The 17,505-nt window shown below is 48.4% G+C and overlaps 1 protein-coding gene across 4 annotated transcripts in view; it reads right to left on the bottom strand.

Moving 5' to 3' along the window:
* Positions 1–228: 228 nt before the first annotated feature.
* ZDHHC3 (zDHHC palmitoyltransferase 3) overlaps positions 229–17,505 on the bottom strand; it is a gene marked incomplete at both ends in the record, with an annotated part of 37,714 nt that continues 20,437 nt past the window's right edge. For 2 of the 4 annotated variants that reach the window (XM_079713496.1, XM_079713497.1), the window contains 2 exons: positions 229–486; positions 14,653–14,783. In XM_079713496.1, coding sequence (XP_079569622.1) covers positions 229–486; positions 14,653–14,783 — 389 coding nt within the window. Of the gene's footprint in view, positions 487–11,890; positions 12,193–14,652; positions 14,784–17,505 lie in introns of those variants that run through there. The other 2 variants (XM_079713498.1, XM_079713499.1) reach the window with 1 other exon arrangement.

The raw sequence follows: 17,505 nt of genomic DNA, 5'->3' as shown, positions 1-17,505 counted from the left end.
GCTCAGAGCAAGTTTCTCGTCTTCCTCTGTCACCCCTAGTCCACCCCCATCCCCGACCTGGTCCAATGTGGGGAGAGGGAGGAGGGGTCAGAGGACGGCAAGGCCAAGGGGGTGGTGTGAAGGGAGCAGTGGGTGCAGGGGAGCAAGTGGTGCGCAGGAGCCCCGTGGCCACGGTGCCGGCACGTAGGGTGATGCGGCTGCCTGGTGCCTAGCCCTCTCCCCACAGTATCATTCATCTATCACCTCCACAGAGTCCTCGTCCTTCCTCTGCTCTGACTGCTCCTCTGTTGTTTCTGTGTTCTCAGTGTCTGACAGCGATGCCACCTGTCGCACCCAGTCACTGTCACTGAGAGGCTTTGGATGACGCGGTCCGGAGAAGGGGTTGAACCAGTTCAGGGAAAAGTCCCCACCAAAGGTCTCTTTGACTGACTTCCAGCTGCCTGTGTGTTCCCTGGGCTGGTGCTTTCGTTTGAGGCGTTCAATGCCCTGGAGGGACAATGGGATAAAGAGGGTCAGCGTGGGACAGCCGTGCGCCATCTAACACACCCCAGGTCCCGGCACAGCAGAGCACCAAGGCCCAGAGCCAGGGGCTCCCAGAGGGTGGGGAGGGGCTCGGAGCAGCACAGCAAGCAGGGCCTGTGTTTCCCACCAACTGCCCTCCTTTCCTTCCACAGGAGCAAGGGTGCCCGGCCAGCTGCTGCGCAGTGACCAGGCTGCCCAGTGGCTAAGGGCCAAGGAGTAACATCTCAGGCCTCTGCAGGCATGAGCTGGGCCACCTGTCCGGAGACCACCCAGAAAGACGACCCCTCCCCAAGTATCCTGGGCCACTCCCCCTACAGCAGGCGCAGCAAACCCAGCACGAAGGAGGATGATGGGGTTAAGGGGGAGAGCAGGAGACACACGAAACGTGAGGTGAGGAAGCAAAGCTGTGCACAGCGAGTGCCAACATGCAGCGGGCAGCTGGAGGGTGCACGGGGCCGCTGCGAGGGGGCAGAGGCTGGCGTCGAAACTGCACATGCAGTAGACATGCCCTGTGGCCTCTCCCGAGCTGCCCACTCACCTGCCTCTGGGTGTCGGCTGCGCCAGGCCACAGAAGAGGGTGTTGGGAAGGGGGAGAAGCCAAAGGAGTTAAAGGCACAACCAGGCCAGCTCTCCAGGCCCACCACACCCTCTGCAGAGGCTTTACCCCCACTGGGGCGCTGCCTCCTCCATCTCTTCTGGAAGCCAAGGAGATTTGTCGTGGGCTTCCCAGGCACAGGTACTGCTCACTGACAGCACTTTCCACCTCGGAATGACCTCTGAGTATCTAGTTCTAGGTTTTCTCTTCTTTTCCACACAAGATCCTTACATAACCAGCATAATTCTTTCTGTTGTGCAGAAGGAGAAACTGAGATACACGCACAGACTGAGATCTGGCCACACCTGGGCCAGTTCCTCTCCACCACTCTTTCTTCCCACACCATCTCAGAGGTTCAAGTTTCTTGGCTTTTGGAAAAATGGTAGGTTAAAGAACCTGATCTCAAAGTATCTCCTCATAAGATACTTCCTAATTACCGAGGGTAGAACAGTACCTTTACAGTAAGGAAACTTTGCAGATATAACTTTAACCAAATTGAAGTTAACATCACCAATAATGAAATGTATCAACATCACGTGCCCTCGGATATGGTGCCCCAAGAAGGACAGAACATCACTTCACTGGTTTTCCTGCCCAAAAGGCATAATCTCAATCTAATTATGAGAAAACATCAAACAAATGCAGATGTCAGGATATTCTACAGAATATCTTCAACAGGATAATAATCTTCAACAGGATCAAAGTCTGATGAAATTGTTTTGGAACCAGACAGAAGTGGTGGTTGTACAATATTATGAACGTACTAAATGCCACTGAACCACACACTTTAAAATGGTTGCTTTTATGTGATGTGACTTTAACCTCAACTAGAAAGAGGATCAGGTTCATGAAAGACAGAGAAAGACTGAGGAGGAACTAAATACACAGGACAAATGATGCAATGTGGCATCCTGGAACAGAGAACGATACTAGTGGGACAACTGGAGAACTCTCAATAAAGTATATAGATTAGTTAATGGTATTGTATCAGTAAATTTCCAGGTTTTTATATTTGTGTTATGGTTTTATAAAATGTTTACATTTGGAAAGACTGATTGAAAGGCATATGGGAGCTCTTTGTACTATTTTTACTATTTTGTTTTGTTAAGTCTGAAATTATTTCTCAATATAAAGCTAAGAAAAATCTGAGACACGATTTATGCAATACAGTCTTGAACACGGATTAATAATGAGAAGTTGGAAACAATCAAAATGTCCAATAATGATGGCTAAGTAAATTATTCTATAAAGCAGAACACTATGCAGTTATTAAAAGTGGCATCAACGACAAGGGCCTAATTTTCAAAATATACGAACAGCTCATACAACTCAACAACAAAAAACAAAGAACCCAATCGAAAAATTGGCAGAAGGCCTAAATAGACATTCCTCCAAAGAAGACATATAGATGGCCAGTAGGCACATGAAAAGATGCTCATCATCGCTAATTATTAGAAAAATGAAAATAAAAACTGCAGTGAGGTACCACTTCACACTGGTCAGAATGGCCATCATCAAAAAGTCTACAAATAATAAATGCTGGAGAGAGTGTGGAGAAAAGGGAATCCTCTTACACTGCTGGTGGGAATATAAATTGGTATGGAAAACGTACCAATGCCTGCTATGGAAAACAGTATGCAGGTTCCTCAAATAACTAAAAATGGAGTTGCCATATGATCCAGCAATCCCACTCCTGGGCATATACCCAGACAAAATTATAATTTGAAAAGATACATGAACCCCTATATTCAAAGAAGCACTGTTTACAATAGCCAAGACTTGGAAACAACCTAAATGTCCATCAACAGATGAATGGATAAAGAAGATGTGGTGGGGAGATATACACATACACACACACACACACACACACACATACACACAATGGAATACTACTCAGCCATATAAAAGAATGAAATAATGCCATTTGCAGCTACATGGATGGACCTAGACAAATACCATATAGTATCACTTAAATGTGGAGACTACACTATAACACAAATGAACATATCTAAGAAACAGAAACAGACTCACAGACACAGAGAACAGACTTGTGGTTGACCAGGGGGAGGGGAGGTGGGAGAGGGAAGGATTGGGAGTTTGGGATTAGTAGATGCAAACTATTATATATAGAATGGATAAACAACAAAGTCCTATTGTATAGCACAGGGAACTATATTCAATATCCTGTGATAAATCACAATGGAAAAGAATGTGAAAAAGAATATATATATATATATATGTATAACTGAATCACTTTGCTGAACAGCATAAATTAACACATCATTGTAAGTCAACTATACTTCAATAAAATTAAAAAAAAAAGTGGCATCAATACAGTTTTACATACACTGGAGAGTCCTGTCCACGTGGTGACAAGGGAAGAAAGCAAAGTTGCACCTGACATCATTGTGGAACCTGGGATTTGGGGATAGGATTTTATTTTTTTTAATTAATTAATTAATCAGCTGAGTTGGGTCTTTGTTGCTGCGCGCGGGCTTTCTCTAGTTGCAGCAAGTGGGGGCTACTCTTCATTGCAGCATGTAGGCTTCTCATTGCAGTGGCTTCTCTTGTTGCGAAGCACGGACTCTAGGCACCCAGGCTTCAATAGTTGCAGCACGTGGGCTCAGTAGTTGTGGCACATAGGCTCTAGAGCGCAGGCTCAGTAGTTATGGCACAGGGGCTTAGTTGCTCCACGGCATGTGGGATCTTCCCGGACCAGGGCTCGAACCTGTGTCCCTTGCATTGGCAGGCAGGTTCTTAACCATTGCACCACCAGGGAAGTCCTGGGGATGGGATTTTAGATTTGATTTATCTCTGTAGACTTCCCACATGTTCCAAGTTTTCACCAAGAAGCAGGTGTGACTTTTATAATCAGAACAGAAAAGCTGTTTCAGAAAATGGACCTTATTGACACAACTCTTGAGGGAACCTCACGTGGGTCTGGGGCACAGGATGCTGTGCTATTCACGGTCCGACCCCTCACCAGGCCTCCCTCCTTGGCGGGAGCAGCAATGGCCAGCTGAGTGACTGGCTTTGGGGATTCTGGGTTCCCTTCCTGGTTGATCATTCGCAGCCTGTTGAGAGAGGCGTTCTAACCATGACTGCAGGGGTGCTGGGATATGGCCACGTGGCAGACCAGGCTACAGAGGGGACACCCAGAAATGACAGACTGGCTGGGTCTGCACTGACTGAGCTCACTCAAAGCTGTGACTGTGGGTCCTTACAACCACCCTGAGAGGAGGTGGGTGTTAGTACTAACACTCGTTATAGGGGAAGACAGGGGTTCTGAGAGGCTGTGACAGCGGCTGAAGCTCATCCTGCTGGTTGTGCCTCAGAACCAGGATGAGAACTGGTGTGTTCACTCTGCCCAATGCATTTTCAATCCTACTGCAAATCCTCACTCAAAGGCAGAGAAAAGCCGCAGAGGGAAATGAAGCAAAAGAGCCCACAGGACAACACAGATGGAAAGATATATCATGTTCTTATATTGGAAGAATTAATATTGTTAAAATGACCACACTACCCAAGACAATCTACAGATTCAACGGAATCCCTATCAAAATACCAATGGCATTTTTCACAGAACTAGAACAAATAATTTTTAAATTTGTATGGAACCACTAAAGACCCAGAATAGCCAAAACAATCATGAGAAAGAAGAACAGAGCTGGAGGAATCATGCTCCCTAACTTCAGACTATACTACAAAGCTATAGTAATCAAAACAGTATGGTACTGGCACAAAAAACAAACAGATCAATGGAACAGAATAGAGAGCCCAGAAATAAACCCACACATTTTTGGAAAAATAATCCAAAACAAAGGAGGCAAGAATATACAATGGAGAAAGGATAGTCTCTTCAATAAGTGGTGCTGGTAAAACTGGACAGCCACCCATAAAAGAATGAAATTAGAACATTCGCTAACACCATATACAAAATACACTCAAAATAAATTAAAGACCTAAATGTAAGACCAGAAACCATAAAACTCCTAGAGGAAAACATAGGCAGAACACTCTGTGCCATAAATCATAGCAATAAAATTTTGGATCTGTCTCCTAGAGCAAAGGAAATAAAAGCAAAAATAAACAAGTGAGACCTAATTAACCTTAAACACTTTTGCATACCAAAGGAAACCATCGACAAAACAAAGATGATCTACAGAATGGGAGAAAATATTTTCAAATTATATGACCGATGAAGGGTTAATATTCAAAATATATAAACAGCTCATACAACTCAGTATCAACAAACAAACAAGCTGCTTAAAAAATGGTCAGAAGACCTGAATAGACAGATCTCCAAAGAGGACATGCAGATGACCAACAGGCACGTGAAAAGATGCTCAACATCACTAATCATCAGAGAAATGCAAATCAAAACTATAATATCACCTGTAAGACTGGCTATCATCAAAAACAGTACAGATAACAAATGTTAACAAGGATGTGGAGAAAAGGGAACACTTATGCACTGTTGCTGGGAATGTAAATTGGTGAAACCACTGTGGAAAACAGTATGGAGGTTTCTCAAAAAACTAAAAATATAACTACCATATGACCCAGCAATTCCACTCCTGGATATATATCTGAAAGAAACAAAAACATGGATTCAAAAAGTTACCGCAATGTTCAAAGCAGTGCTATTTACAATAGCCAAGACATGGAAGCAACCTAAATGTACGTCAACAGGTGAATGGATAAAGAAGATGTGGTATATATATACAATGGAATATTACTCAGCCATAAAGAAAAGAACTTTTGCCATTTGCAACAACATGGATGGGTATTATGCTAAGTGAAATAAGTCAGACAGAGAAAGACAAATACTGTATGATATCACCTCTATGTGGAATCTAAAAAATACAAAAAACCAGTGAATAAAACAAAAAAGAAGCAGACTCACAGATATAGAGAACAAATTAGTGGTTACCAGTCGGGAGAGGCAAAAGATGAGGGGCGATGTAGGAGTAAGTTATTAAAGGTACAAACTGTTCTGTATAAAATAAGCTACAAGGATATATTGTACAACATAGGGAATATAGCCAATATTTTATAATAATTATAAATGGAGTATAACCTTTAAAATTTTTCAATCAAATATTGTAACATATAATATTGTACATCAACCATACTTCAATAAAAAAATTTTTTTTAATTTAAAAAAAAAAGAGAGCCCACAGGATGATGATTTTCCCCTGTGGTGGCGTGTTCCCAGAAGAGCACTCTTGGTCTCTACTCAACCTCCTCAGCAAGCTCGTAAAAATGTTCCAGATGGAGCCTGGCCTGCCCACCAGATGAACCTCCTCAGCAGTTAAGTGAACATCCAGGAGTGTCAGCTCTGGGTCTGAAGAGGAGAAAATATTCCAAACGAATCTGATGCATAAGAAAGGCTGAGGGTCTGGACCCTCAGGTTCAGGAGGAGCCAGTGGGGTTTCTTTTCCCTGGTAGGACTCAATTTTGAGTTCTGTGTGGATATAAAGGCATCCTGAAGGCAGAGTTCTTAAGCTGGAGGTTTGCGGAGGCAGCAATGATACCCACTTTAGGCTCATGCAGACAAGAATGGTTGATCCCCGGTAAGTGGGCAACAGCCTAAACCAGCACCTCTTGCAGGGAGTGTGTGACTTGGGCCTTTTGGGCCTGGTCTCCCTGGGTGACACATGAGCTGTGATCTATAAGCAAACTCACGAATGCCCCAAAATGAATGTACCAGGACTACGGCTCCCCAGGAGGCAGAGACCCAGGCACATGCTCTGTAAGGACTCAGCTAAGGCCCAAGAGCAGGAGGTCCCCCTGCTCCCTGCATCTCAGACGTAGAAAGTCGGAGGTGCTGCAGCTTATGCAAATGTGTCCTCCTCAGAGATGGCCAGACAACTCTCTCCTCATCAGTGGTTTCACATCTTTTTAGTGCAGCCCACAATAGGAAATACTCTTCTGTTGCATACGAGCACGCGCACGCACACACCCCCCCCCACCGAAGTTTCATGAAACAATACATATTTTACAAGGTGTAATGCATTATTTTTTATTTCTTTAAAAAAATTCTGTTGCAAACCAATACACTGATCTCACACATCATGAACAGTTGTGCACATGGTCTGAAAGTACAGCTTCAACATAGCTAACATTCCCTAAAGCCATACAACGTGCCAGACACCATCCTAACATTTACATTCATTTCTCTCTTTGAATCGTCACACCAATTTTGTGATTTAGATTATCTCCCTGATTTTACAGACGAGAAAACTGAGGCTTAAGTAAATTACTGCCTAAGGTCACACAGGAAGGAAGTAGCTGAGCAGGGATTTGAACCAAAGACTGAGGCCAGGACCCAAGGCCCCATCACCCCATGACCTCAGCTGCAGAAATTCAGGGCATCCTTTATGTCCATGTCAGAGCACGTGTCTTCCCCCCGAAGGTTTTTGCAAACACTATTCTGCAACGCTTTTCATAGTTCCTTGGATCGGCGTCATCAGCTCCCGTGCGCGCAGATGAGGGATCCCTGGGACTCACTCTTTGAGTGAGCTTTGCTAGGGTAATCATGAGGCTCAAGTCATTAATGATTTTTTCTTGAGGAAGCGGGGTGGGGGAATGAAGTCTTTGGTTTGGGAGAGTAGACTCGTCAGTGGCTTGTTTTTGTTTCACTGTGAATCCTTTATCCTTTGTTAGGTGATTCTCAGGCAGATATGTATTTAAAAGATACAAGAAAAAGCCACATGGGTGTTGAGGTCCACAGATGGAAACCAAAGGCCAGGACATTCATGTGTGTCGTCGCTCCAGGCTCTAATCACTCACTGGCCACCGCTCCCACTGGGAGGACCCTGGCTTCACTCTGTCTCATCTCCTTTTGGAATGGTTCTTCACCCAAAGGGCCCCTCGGTCCAGAAACCAGTTGGCCAGATAAGATGTGCAGAAAGATTGCTGGACAGACTAACAGTTTGGCTCTCCTTTAAACAAATACTTTCCTTGTTTTCTCAGCATTTATTGGCTGGGGAGGCCGCTGGTTATGAGGGAAGAGGGGCTCACAGTGGGCACAGCCCACCCAGCACCACACTGAGCCCCGCAGCACACAGGATCGCTTAATCAGCAGGGCTTTGTGCAACCCCTGCAAGCCCCAAGTGGATCCTCAGACTTGAACATGTGTCACCATCAACTGGAGGGCTGTGAAAATCCAGATCACTGCCGCCCCACCCCCTCAGAGTTTCTGATTCAGCAGGTCTGGAATGGAGCCTGAGAATCTTCATCTCTAATAAGTCCCCAGGTGATGAGGATGTTGCTGGTCTATGGACCACACTTTGAGGTGCACTGCCTCAGTACATCCTCAGCAAGATTCGCAAGAGGGAACCTAGTAAAATCTTCTTCTCTTCACGTATCTTTGACAACTAAGGTCCCCTTTAAGGTTGGAACCCCTCACTTCTACTGGCTGGCTCACCCTGGAGGCTTATGCGCTACAAGTTTTGAAGTGAGAAAAACGTAAAACCCATTGGCCTAGCTGGGAGAGCCCAGCCCAGTCTGGGGTTTCTGTGTGATGCCAACCTCAAGTAAGTGTTTAATAAACATTGCTTAACCTATCTCATCAGGAAGGTGGCTTGTTTGTTTGTTTGTTAATTTATTTATGGCTGTGTTGGGTCTTCATTTCTGTGCGAGGGCTTTCTCTAGTTGCGGCGAGCGGGGGCCACTCTTCATCGTGGTGCACGGGCCTCTCACTGTCGCAGCCTCTCTTGTTGAGGAACACAGGCTCCAGATGCGCAGGCTCAGTAGTTGTGGCTCACGGGCCTAGTTGCTCCGCGGCATGTGGGATCTTCCCAGACCAGGGCTCGAACCCATGTCCCCTGCATTGGCAGGCAAACTCTCAACCACTGCGCCACCAGGGAAGCCCCCAGGAAGGTGGATTTTAAAAGCTGGTAACTCAACATGCCTCACTTTGGGTTCTTCCAAGGAAAAAGTATTACAAAGATGAAATGGTATGATTAAAAGAAGACGTAGCACATACATTTCTACCCGAATCCATTTTGTGCATGACGTCACCAAGCCCATGCAAATATGCATAGATTTGTTTGCTCCTAAGCCTTCTGCATGGTCAGTCTGGTTGCTACGAACACAAACAGGAAGTTGACAGGCAGGAAGGAGTCACCTAATCCAACTGGCCAAGTCACCTTCCTCTTTATTTTTCCTTTCCACTCCTCAGAGCCCACATTCTGAAAGACTGTGGCTACTGCTGTCTCATTTTCCCATGCACACACCATTCAGTGCTGTCAGGATTCCTGTGCCGAAGCAAAAGGCTAGGTCTGCCTTTGTGTAGAGATGTCCTCCTTCACCAGATGTCTGGGAATACTGACGAGGGCTCAGGGATGCCTGTTTCTTCCTGTCACTATGCTGCAGAGGACAGCCACATTCCTTAGTCATTGTGCTCCTGGCAAAACGTTCTCCATCTCAACAAGATGAAATAGGAAGAACACAGAGAATTTTGGGCTATTCCTATGTTCTGAGTACAGCATTTCACTCTGGCTTGAGAACTGGGGAAAATTCATCAGACAAAGGGCTCATAAAAACCCAGACAGAGTCATACAGGGCGTCAGAAGGAGGCTCTCCCTCTGGGAAAGATATACGTGGTATGCTTAGGTACAAATGATGAGTTTCTATTTTTAGGATTTGAAAAAAATTCAATACATCTTCAGCACTATCTACTGTATTCCTTAGAAATTCCATGGGAGGAAGAACCAACTTGGGTCACTTAAAAAAATGCCCTTGAAGATGGGGTATTTTGAGGCATACAAATACTTAAAAATATTCCCTGAGTCTTACTCTCCCTTCTGAAAGCACATGGGAAACAAATGCTATAAAGTAGATTTAAAAGCAGCATTAAAAAAAAAAAGCCCAGATCGAAGCCTTGACCATGGCGTAAATAGCACAGCAGAGGCAGGTCGAAGTTAACTGACTTAGGAAAGGTCACAGGGTTCCTTGGTTAAACATCCGAGGCGTGGTGAAGAGCTCCTCAAAGCGATGTCCCAGGGCGTGTGTGGAAGCTTCCAGTGATTTCCTCTGGCTTGACTTTGCCTTCTGCTGGGTGGGCAGAAGAAAATGGGTCTCTCTCCCAGGCCCAACCCTAGAAGCAAACTCCACAGACATGATGAGTTTTTCTGTAGCAACTGGGAGCCCACAAGCATAAGAGAAGGGACTCAGGAAGCAGAAAGAGCCAGAGGAGAGGCCTGGTGGGGGCACCTTGTCCAAGATGGGGCTGTAAATGTCCTTTAGTGGCGACGCAATAGAAACCTCATTCAAGAGAGAGAGCATGCATACATGTCCTTTAAAAGCAATGAAAGAAATGCCCAAACATAGCACACTCACGTTGACTGGACAATCGGCTCTCCCTGAGGGGTAACACTGTGAGGGAAGGGAGCTCAGCCAGAACAGGTTTTGGAAAAATTTTATTGCGTTTTGTTTCCATGTGGAAGCACTGACAGAATTGAAAAGAGGCAGCATGTTCCACTTACTTTTCTGAAAGATCATATAGCTAGATGAAGTCTCTCCCCACCCAGGGCTGATTTAATAAACCTCACCCCAAACCCACCCCAAGCAAAAGATAAAAAATGGTTTGTGGTGATCGCTTAAAAAAACAAATCCATGCTGAGATGGTATTCGGATTTGCGACCTCTGCATTTGATGCGTACTCCCTGTCCCCTCACCTCCCGCCACTGTCTTCAGGCCCTTCCTCCTTCAAATGAGACTCAACACACAAGTATGCAAATGGAAAAGCTACTCAGTTTCGGCGCCACAGGCTTAGGTGTGTCTGCCGATTCCAGTGGATGGATGGCCATCTCTCAACTTTAAAATGTTTGGCTGTAATGTTGCCCTTGCATCACAGTCAGCCCATGCAGGATAATGGTCTCCCAGGTTAAAATACAGACAAGACATGGGTATGTGCACATTTATGGGTCTAAAATGTCAGAAAGTAAACCCACTGCAGGGATTTACAAAATGAGGAAGAAGGGGTTGACAGTGGAGCTGAGGCTGTTTCACTTGGCAATAACACTGCTTAACCGACACCTCGCTAGGAGAGGGAGGGAGGTGGGGAGGTCAGAGAAGAAGCAAACGTTAACTAGGGAAATGTAGCTCGCCTGAAGCTGGGTCATTTTCTTCTTCTTTTGATTGTATAAGGCATTTGGAACTGGAAAAACTTCTTCACATTCTTCCAAATACTCAGAGTTGGAATATAACTGGTGATTCAGAATACAAATAAGACCCCTTTCATCTCCATCCCCCACCCCACAAGTCATTCTACACACCCAGAGCCCATAAAGTACAAGGCAGGCAATTGATTTTGTGAATTAGGAGGCGAATCGTGTTCATATGGGGGATGAGGCCACTGTGTCAAGGACCCTTTTAAGGGCTCCAGCCCTGATCCTGGCCCTCTCAGGTCACAAGGAGTAAGCATCCATCTTCGGTGAGGTTTTAACTCCCATTTGGGTGCTCGCCACTGCCTCCTGGGCAGTGGGAGGTCATGGGCCCTCCTGGTTCTCCTATGCGTCCCAAACAGGTGTCCAGGCCGGTCCATCCACGCACAAGCGTCACGACTCAGTTAGTACAAGGGGGCATGGCCTGGAGACAGCGCCCTCCACATTAGTCATGCCAGACAGACAGCAGAGAGGAAACCAGAGATCAGAGAAGTGATTTTAAAAAGGAAAAAAGAAAAGCAGCTTCGGTCACCAAAAAAATAGAAAGGATGATCTTTTAAAAATAAAACATGGGGACATTTTTTTTTTCTCTGCAATGTTCAGCCATTTTACTTGAGACATTTAAAAAAATGTTTTAGAGTAGTTGTTTTGCTTTTTCGGTTTAAACGTTCATGAGAACAGATTGGATGGTAGTGCTGGGATGTGGTTTGTGTCTGAGTGGCAATGCTGGTCAGGGGTCCTTCAGACCACATACTGGTACGGGTCTGCCTTCCCTTGGTCTGGCGTGGCAAAGGGGCTGGCCCAGCCTAGAGAAAAGGGGTGGCCAAAAACGGCTTTCATGTTCATCCATTTTGTTTTTTTAGCCCATCTTCTCTCTTCCTTTTTCAATTGTTCTATTCCCTGAAAACAAGAACAATCATACTTTCAGTCAAGCACTTTACTGCTGTGGTTTTGGGGGAGAGATATCCATTAGCTCGAGGTGAATGGAGTAAATGCTTCCTTTTTAAAGCCATGAAGCTTATCTACATAGTACATTTTTCTTCTCTTTCTCTCATAAAAAGTGCTAAAGAAAAAATTCATAATTTTTTTTGGGGGGGTGGGCATATAGGCACGCATGTGTAAGTCCCTCCAGGAAGGAAGGGACAAATGAGCAAAGTCAGCAGGCCCCTAAGCCACTGTTCCTAGTTGTGCAATCCAGTGTTTTGTTAAGTGAGTCCTTGCTGGGTCTACAGAGGCGCTTCAGGCCTGGTTCTGAGCTGTGTGTGGGGGAGCAATGTGAAGGCTGGGGCGCAGGAAGCCTCAGCTGGCAGGGAGCTTGAGATCATGATAGCCAAGGACGGCCGTTAATTTGGGATCGGTTCATGGTAAGTCTGAAGCTACTATGACCACTTTGCAGACAAAAAAAAGAACCAGGTCAAAGGACCAGCTCTGGTGCTGTTAGGCCCCCCAGCCTGAGGGGCCAAGGAGCCCCCTGCTTAGCGGGACTGGCGAGGCACAGTGGAGGAGGTGGAACAGGAGGGAGAGGTCACCACAGAGGAGGAAGGAGAGGGATTAGTATAGATTAGAAGGGCCGCACGGACAGACCGCTCAGCCTCAGCCTCAGTCCCGGCAAAGGCCTTCCTGTGCTCCTTTGGGGAGAAGTGTGACCCAAGGCCACCTCAGCAGTTGTCACAGAGCCCGCACGACCCCCTGGCCAAGTCTCGCAAGAAAAATGTGGCCTGGGGGAGCAGGCTGATCCCTCCCTTTTCCCTTCTCCTGAAGGAGGTGGTCAGCGGGTGGGGCTGGAGGACAGGGGAGAGGCAGCCTGGCAGGAGCCTGGCCAGGGGTCTGTCTGCTGTGGTCTCTGTGAGGTGGAGGAGCAGGGGTGGGGCCTGAGGGGACAGCCCAGTCTGAGTCTGGGCAGTGGGAGGTCATGGGTCCTCCTGGCTCTCCTATGCGTCCCAAACAGGTGTCTGTCGGACACCTAGGTTCACAGCCTAGGGCCCTGGGACAATACAGGCCAAGGGCAAGTTGCCCTTTCCCATGAGCTGCAGGCCCTTGGCTTCTTTCTCCTTTCCTTTCAGTGTGACTCTCTTTAGGAATACCCTTGAGGGGGAAGAGCAACTAGGACCAGGGCCATGAGAGTTTTCCCTCCAGCTCCCCCAGACCATGGCTTGCGTGGCCTGGGGGGTGTCCCAACAGCGGGTAGGGCCAGATAGTCACCTCTGGGTTCCCTGCAGGTCTTACGCAGAGAAGTCTGTCACATTTACTGCATGGATACACAGCTGGATCTACACCATTGGCTACTATTTTTGCAGACACTCTTTTACAATGATATGAATGCTTATAAAAGAGAAAAGGTGCTGAGAGGCACCCAACCTTCTAAACCATGGGGAATTGCCGCAGATCCAAATGGTGGTGCCTTGGCAGCCGGCAGCATCGTCCTTCTCCACATGCTGAATTTCCACACCCACAGGAATGGGGCCTCAGCAGCAGCAGCAACAACTGAGTCTTCCTACGAGCCTCCATCTAAGGCTGACTACCCAATCGGCCAAAGTTCCCCCAAAGAACCCTAGACGACTGTTGAGAGCTGCTACCTGAAGAGGACCTTGGGAAGCCAGGACGGACTCATGACCTCACCCCAGAGCTAAGGGCTGCCCCTTCCTCCTGGGGCCCCTTACCCAGACCCCAAACCCGAACAGGGAAGAAATGCCCACATCACAGCCACGGACTGACCACCTGGAGGCTTTTGGACACCTTAGGAAGGTTGAGAGGTAGTGGCAGTGGCACCAGGGGTATGGGCTCCAGCTTGGCTGAGCCAGCAGCTTTGAAGCTCCCAGAGAAGGAGCTGTGAGCAGGGCGTTAGGTGGGGGCAGGTAGAAGGCAGCAGACGAGGACCAGAGCCGGGCCTTGCTGCCCACTGCTCTGGGGGCCCAAGCTGGGCTGTCTCCTGACTCCACCCTCAGGACCTGTTCGTGAAGGCACCTTCTCTGGGAAGCCGACCCTGTCTGTGCCACCTGGGTGAGGGTGCCCTTTGTCCACCACCTGTCTCCAAGCCTGTGGCCACTGGATGGGAAGGGCATCCCAGTGCCTAGCAGAATGCCCGACCCAGAGCCGTGTCCAAGACAGAACCATCACGGGAAGGTGGAAGGGCTCGTAACAAAAGGGAACCCTTTGCCGAGGCTGCGGGGCCCCATTCCTGGTGTGATGTGAGTGCCAGTCCCAAGTGGGGAGGAAGAAGATCCCGAGTCACTGCAAATGGAGGAATGTGCCCTGCACACCCAGGGCCTGGCCACTGGGCTCCCAGGTCTGGCCTGCAAGCAGCCCTCCCCCGACCCCAGCTGTGGAGGTAGGCGGTGAGCAGGCTGCCCGCTTGCTTACCGTCTCATCCGTGCAGATGGAGTGCACCTGGGTCCCAAACATGACTGATGTGAAAATGAGGAAGAGCAGCCCCTCGAAGCACAGGAGGATGAGGAGGATCACTGTGGTGGGTGGCGAGAAGGAGCTGCACTCTGAAAGAGAAGGGACACGTGGGGCTCAGGGCTGCCCCTCGCCACCCCCAGGGCTCCTCTCTGGCTTCGAGGCCGTGGCAGGGGCCGTCCTCTCCCACACCTGGCCGCACCAGCTCTCCCTCAGGAAAGCCCTCCTCAGGAGGCTGGACCTTGCCGGCTTCCCCTCCCTCACACACACCACTCCCTGCTCTCCGTCCCTCTTCCCGGACAGCACGGGTGTCTGCATCCTGGTGCCAAGCACAGTACCCAGCACAGTCTGGAAGGACCAGAAAGGACGCAGAGCTGAGGCACGAAGGCCTGATGACACCACAGGGAGACCCTCTTCTCCTCAGAGAGCAAAACGCAGGTTGCACGGGTGGAGGGGCCTCAGTCCAGGCCTGGTTTGGCCGTGGGTTTTCTGGGCATTCCTGTGCCTCTATCTGCTCATGGGTGAGAGGAAAAGGCAGGTCTGGAGGATCACTCAGTGGCTGTGGGATCTAAAGCTCGGCAGGGGGCAGTCTAAGTGCTGGGGCTTGGCCTGACCCAGTAAGCCCCACGGGGAAGGCCCGCTCTCAGGAGCATCTGCGTCCCTGAGACAGTCAGTCCTGAAGCTGGGGAGCTGACACAAGAGCCACCTGGCCCAGAGCAGACACTTTCACTCCCCTGGCCCCTACTACGACCCCATCCTGACCTGGGTGTGACCCGAGGCAAGTCCTTGTCCCTCTCCAGGCCTCTACTCCCTCCACTGGAGAGCAGTGAGGTTTGACCAGATGTGTGGTTTTGTTTTAGGCAGCAGAATCCTTTGTCTGAGCAGAGTCTAAGTCAGAAACCCAGCCCACTGAAAAGCAGAGGTGCTGAGGGAGATGGTGGGGGGTGAGCAGGCAGAGGACCCCTTCTCTGGCTCTTCACCATCAAGGCAGCTTCTCAGGAGAGCCCTGGACCACCTTGGGAGACGGGGGCCCCACTTGTGGCACTGGTCCAGGCCCCTTGGTTGGCACTCACTACCCAAGGACTCCTGCCCTTGCCAACAGCTGCCGGGCCTGTCACACCCGGGCCGTGACCCATGTTTCTGGCTCTTCCAGTGCTCTGCCTGTTTTCCTGACAGAAGGGGTCTGATCCTGCAGGGCAGAGCTGGGCTTCACTGGGCTTTGGGAATTCAGGGAGTAAGTGCCCCCTCCAAGCTGCCCTGCTAGCTCCCTCACAGGAATGTTAGAAGAGGAAAAGGACATAAACCTGGAATGAGCTTAGAGACACACCAGCACTGAATGGGTGGCAGGGTAAGAGCATCTTGTCTAAATGCCTTATCTCCCCACATTCTCCTCAGAACTTAACACCTCCACATGACTCCCCTTCTTGGTTCCTTGCTGGGCAGGGTGTGGTTAGGGTGGCCCAGCAGCCTGACGGGCTGGCCCTGGGTGGCCACAGCTGGGGCAGGTACCTGCCTGGCTTCTGGGCTGCTCAGGGTGGTGGGCAGGACAAGGCAGACAGGGTGGGCATGGATCCTGTACCAACTCCTGACTATGAGCTCTCACTAACAGCCTGACCTTCCCCTCTCTAGCTTGGGCTGGAACTGTGGCAGTCACGAAAATGGGGAGACATGGTGTTATGGACTAATTGTGAACCGCCCCCTGAAATTCACATGCCGAGGCCCTAACCCCCAAAGTGATATTATTTGGAGCCAGGGCCCTTGGGAGGTAATGAGGGTTGGAAGAGGTCATGAGGGTAGGGCCCTCGTGATAGAATTAGTGATCTTATGAAAAGAGACACCAGAGAGCTTGCTTTTCTCTCTCTGCCATGTGAGGACACAAGAGGAGAGGGCCGTCCGCAAGCCAGGAAAAGGGTCCTCACCAGGAATGGAATTGGTTGGTACCGTGATCTTGGACTTTCTAGCCTCCCAGACTGTAAGGAATAAATGTTTAAGCTTCCCAGTCTATGGTGTCTTGTTATGGCAGCCTGAGGTGACTAATACCCATGGGGTTTCTCTTCCCCTAGATGAGGTCAAGCCAGGCAGAGATGGGGGCAGGACCGGGGAGATACACTAAGTCCCCTACATACGAACCTTCAAGTTGTAAACTTTCAGAGATGTGAACGTGTGTTCGCATGTCCAATTACGTTAGTTGGATTATGTTAGTTGGGTACCTAGGCTAACCTTGTTGGACTTTACGAACAAATTGGACTTATGAAAGTGCTCTCAGAATGGAACTTGTTCGTATGTAGCGGACTTACTGTAGAAGGGGGGCAGATGCAAACTACAGAGGCAGGGAAAGCCTCTTAATATCTGGTTGGGAGCTAAAGATACTGTCCTTTTCACAGCCTCACAAGTTCTGGGGGAAATAATAGCAAGAAAAAGCCTAAGAAGTCAGTGTGTGCAGGAAGAGCAAAGCTCCTAAAAAATGATGAAATGAAGAGGGGAACCAATCAATGGAAAAAGAATGAAAATACGATGTTTCTGCTCAAGATGTGTCTCACATATGTATGTGTGAAAGATGGAGCCCAGCAGGTGGTCTCTCTTAATTCCTCCAGTATCTGTAGTAGTCTTCCCCTTATCCTTGGTTTTGCTTTCTGCAGTTTCATTTACCTGTAGTCAACCTCAGTGCAAAATCTTAAATGGAAAATTCCAGAAATAAACAATCCATAGGTTTTAAAGTACAAACTGTTCTGAGTGGCGTGATGAAATCTCACGCCATCTTGCTCTGTCCACCCGGGACGTGAACCATTGCTTTGTCCGGCATGTCCATGCTGC

This window comes from Hyperoodon ampullatus (assembly GCF_949752795.1).
Source record: "Hyperoodon ampullatus genome assembly, chromosome: 10".
Classification (NCBI taxonomy): Eukaryota; Metazoa; Chordata; class Mammalia; order Artiodactyla; family Ziphiidae; genus Hyperoodon; species Hyperoodon ampullatus.
This window is presented reverse-complemented; position numbering and strand designations above follow the sequence as displayed.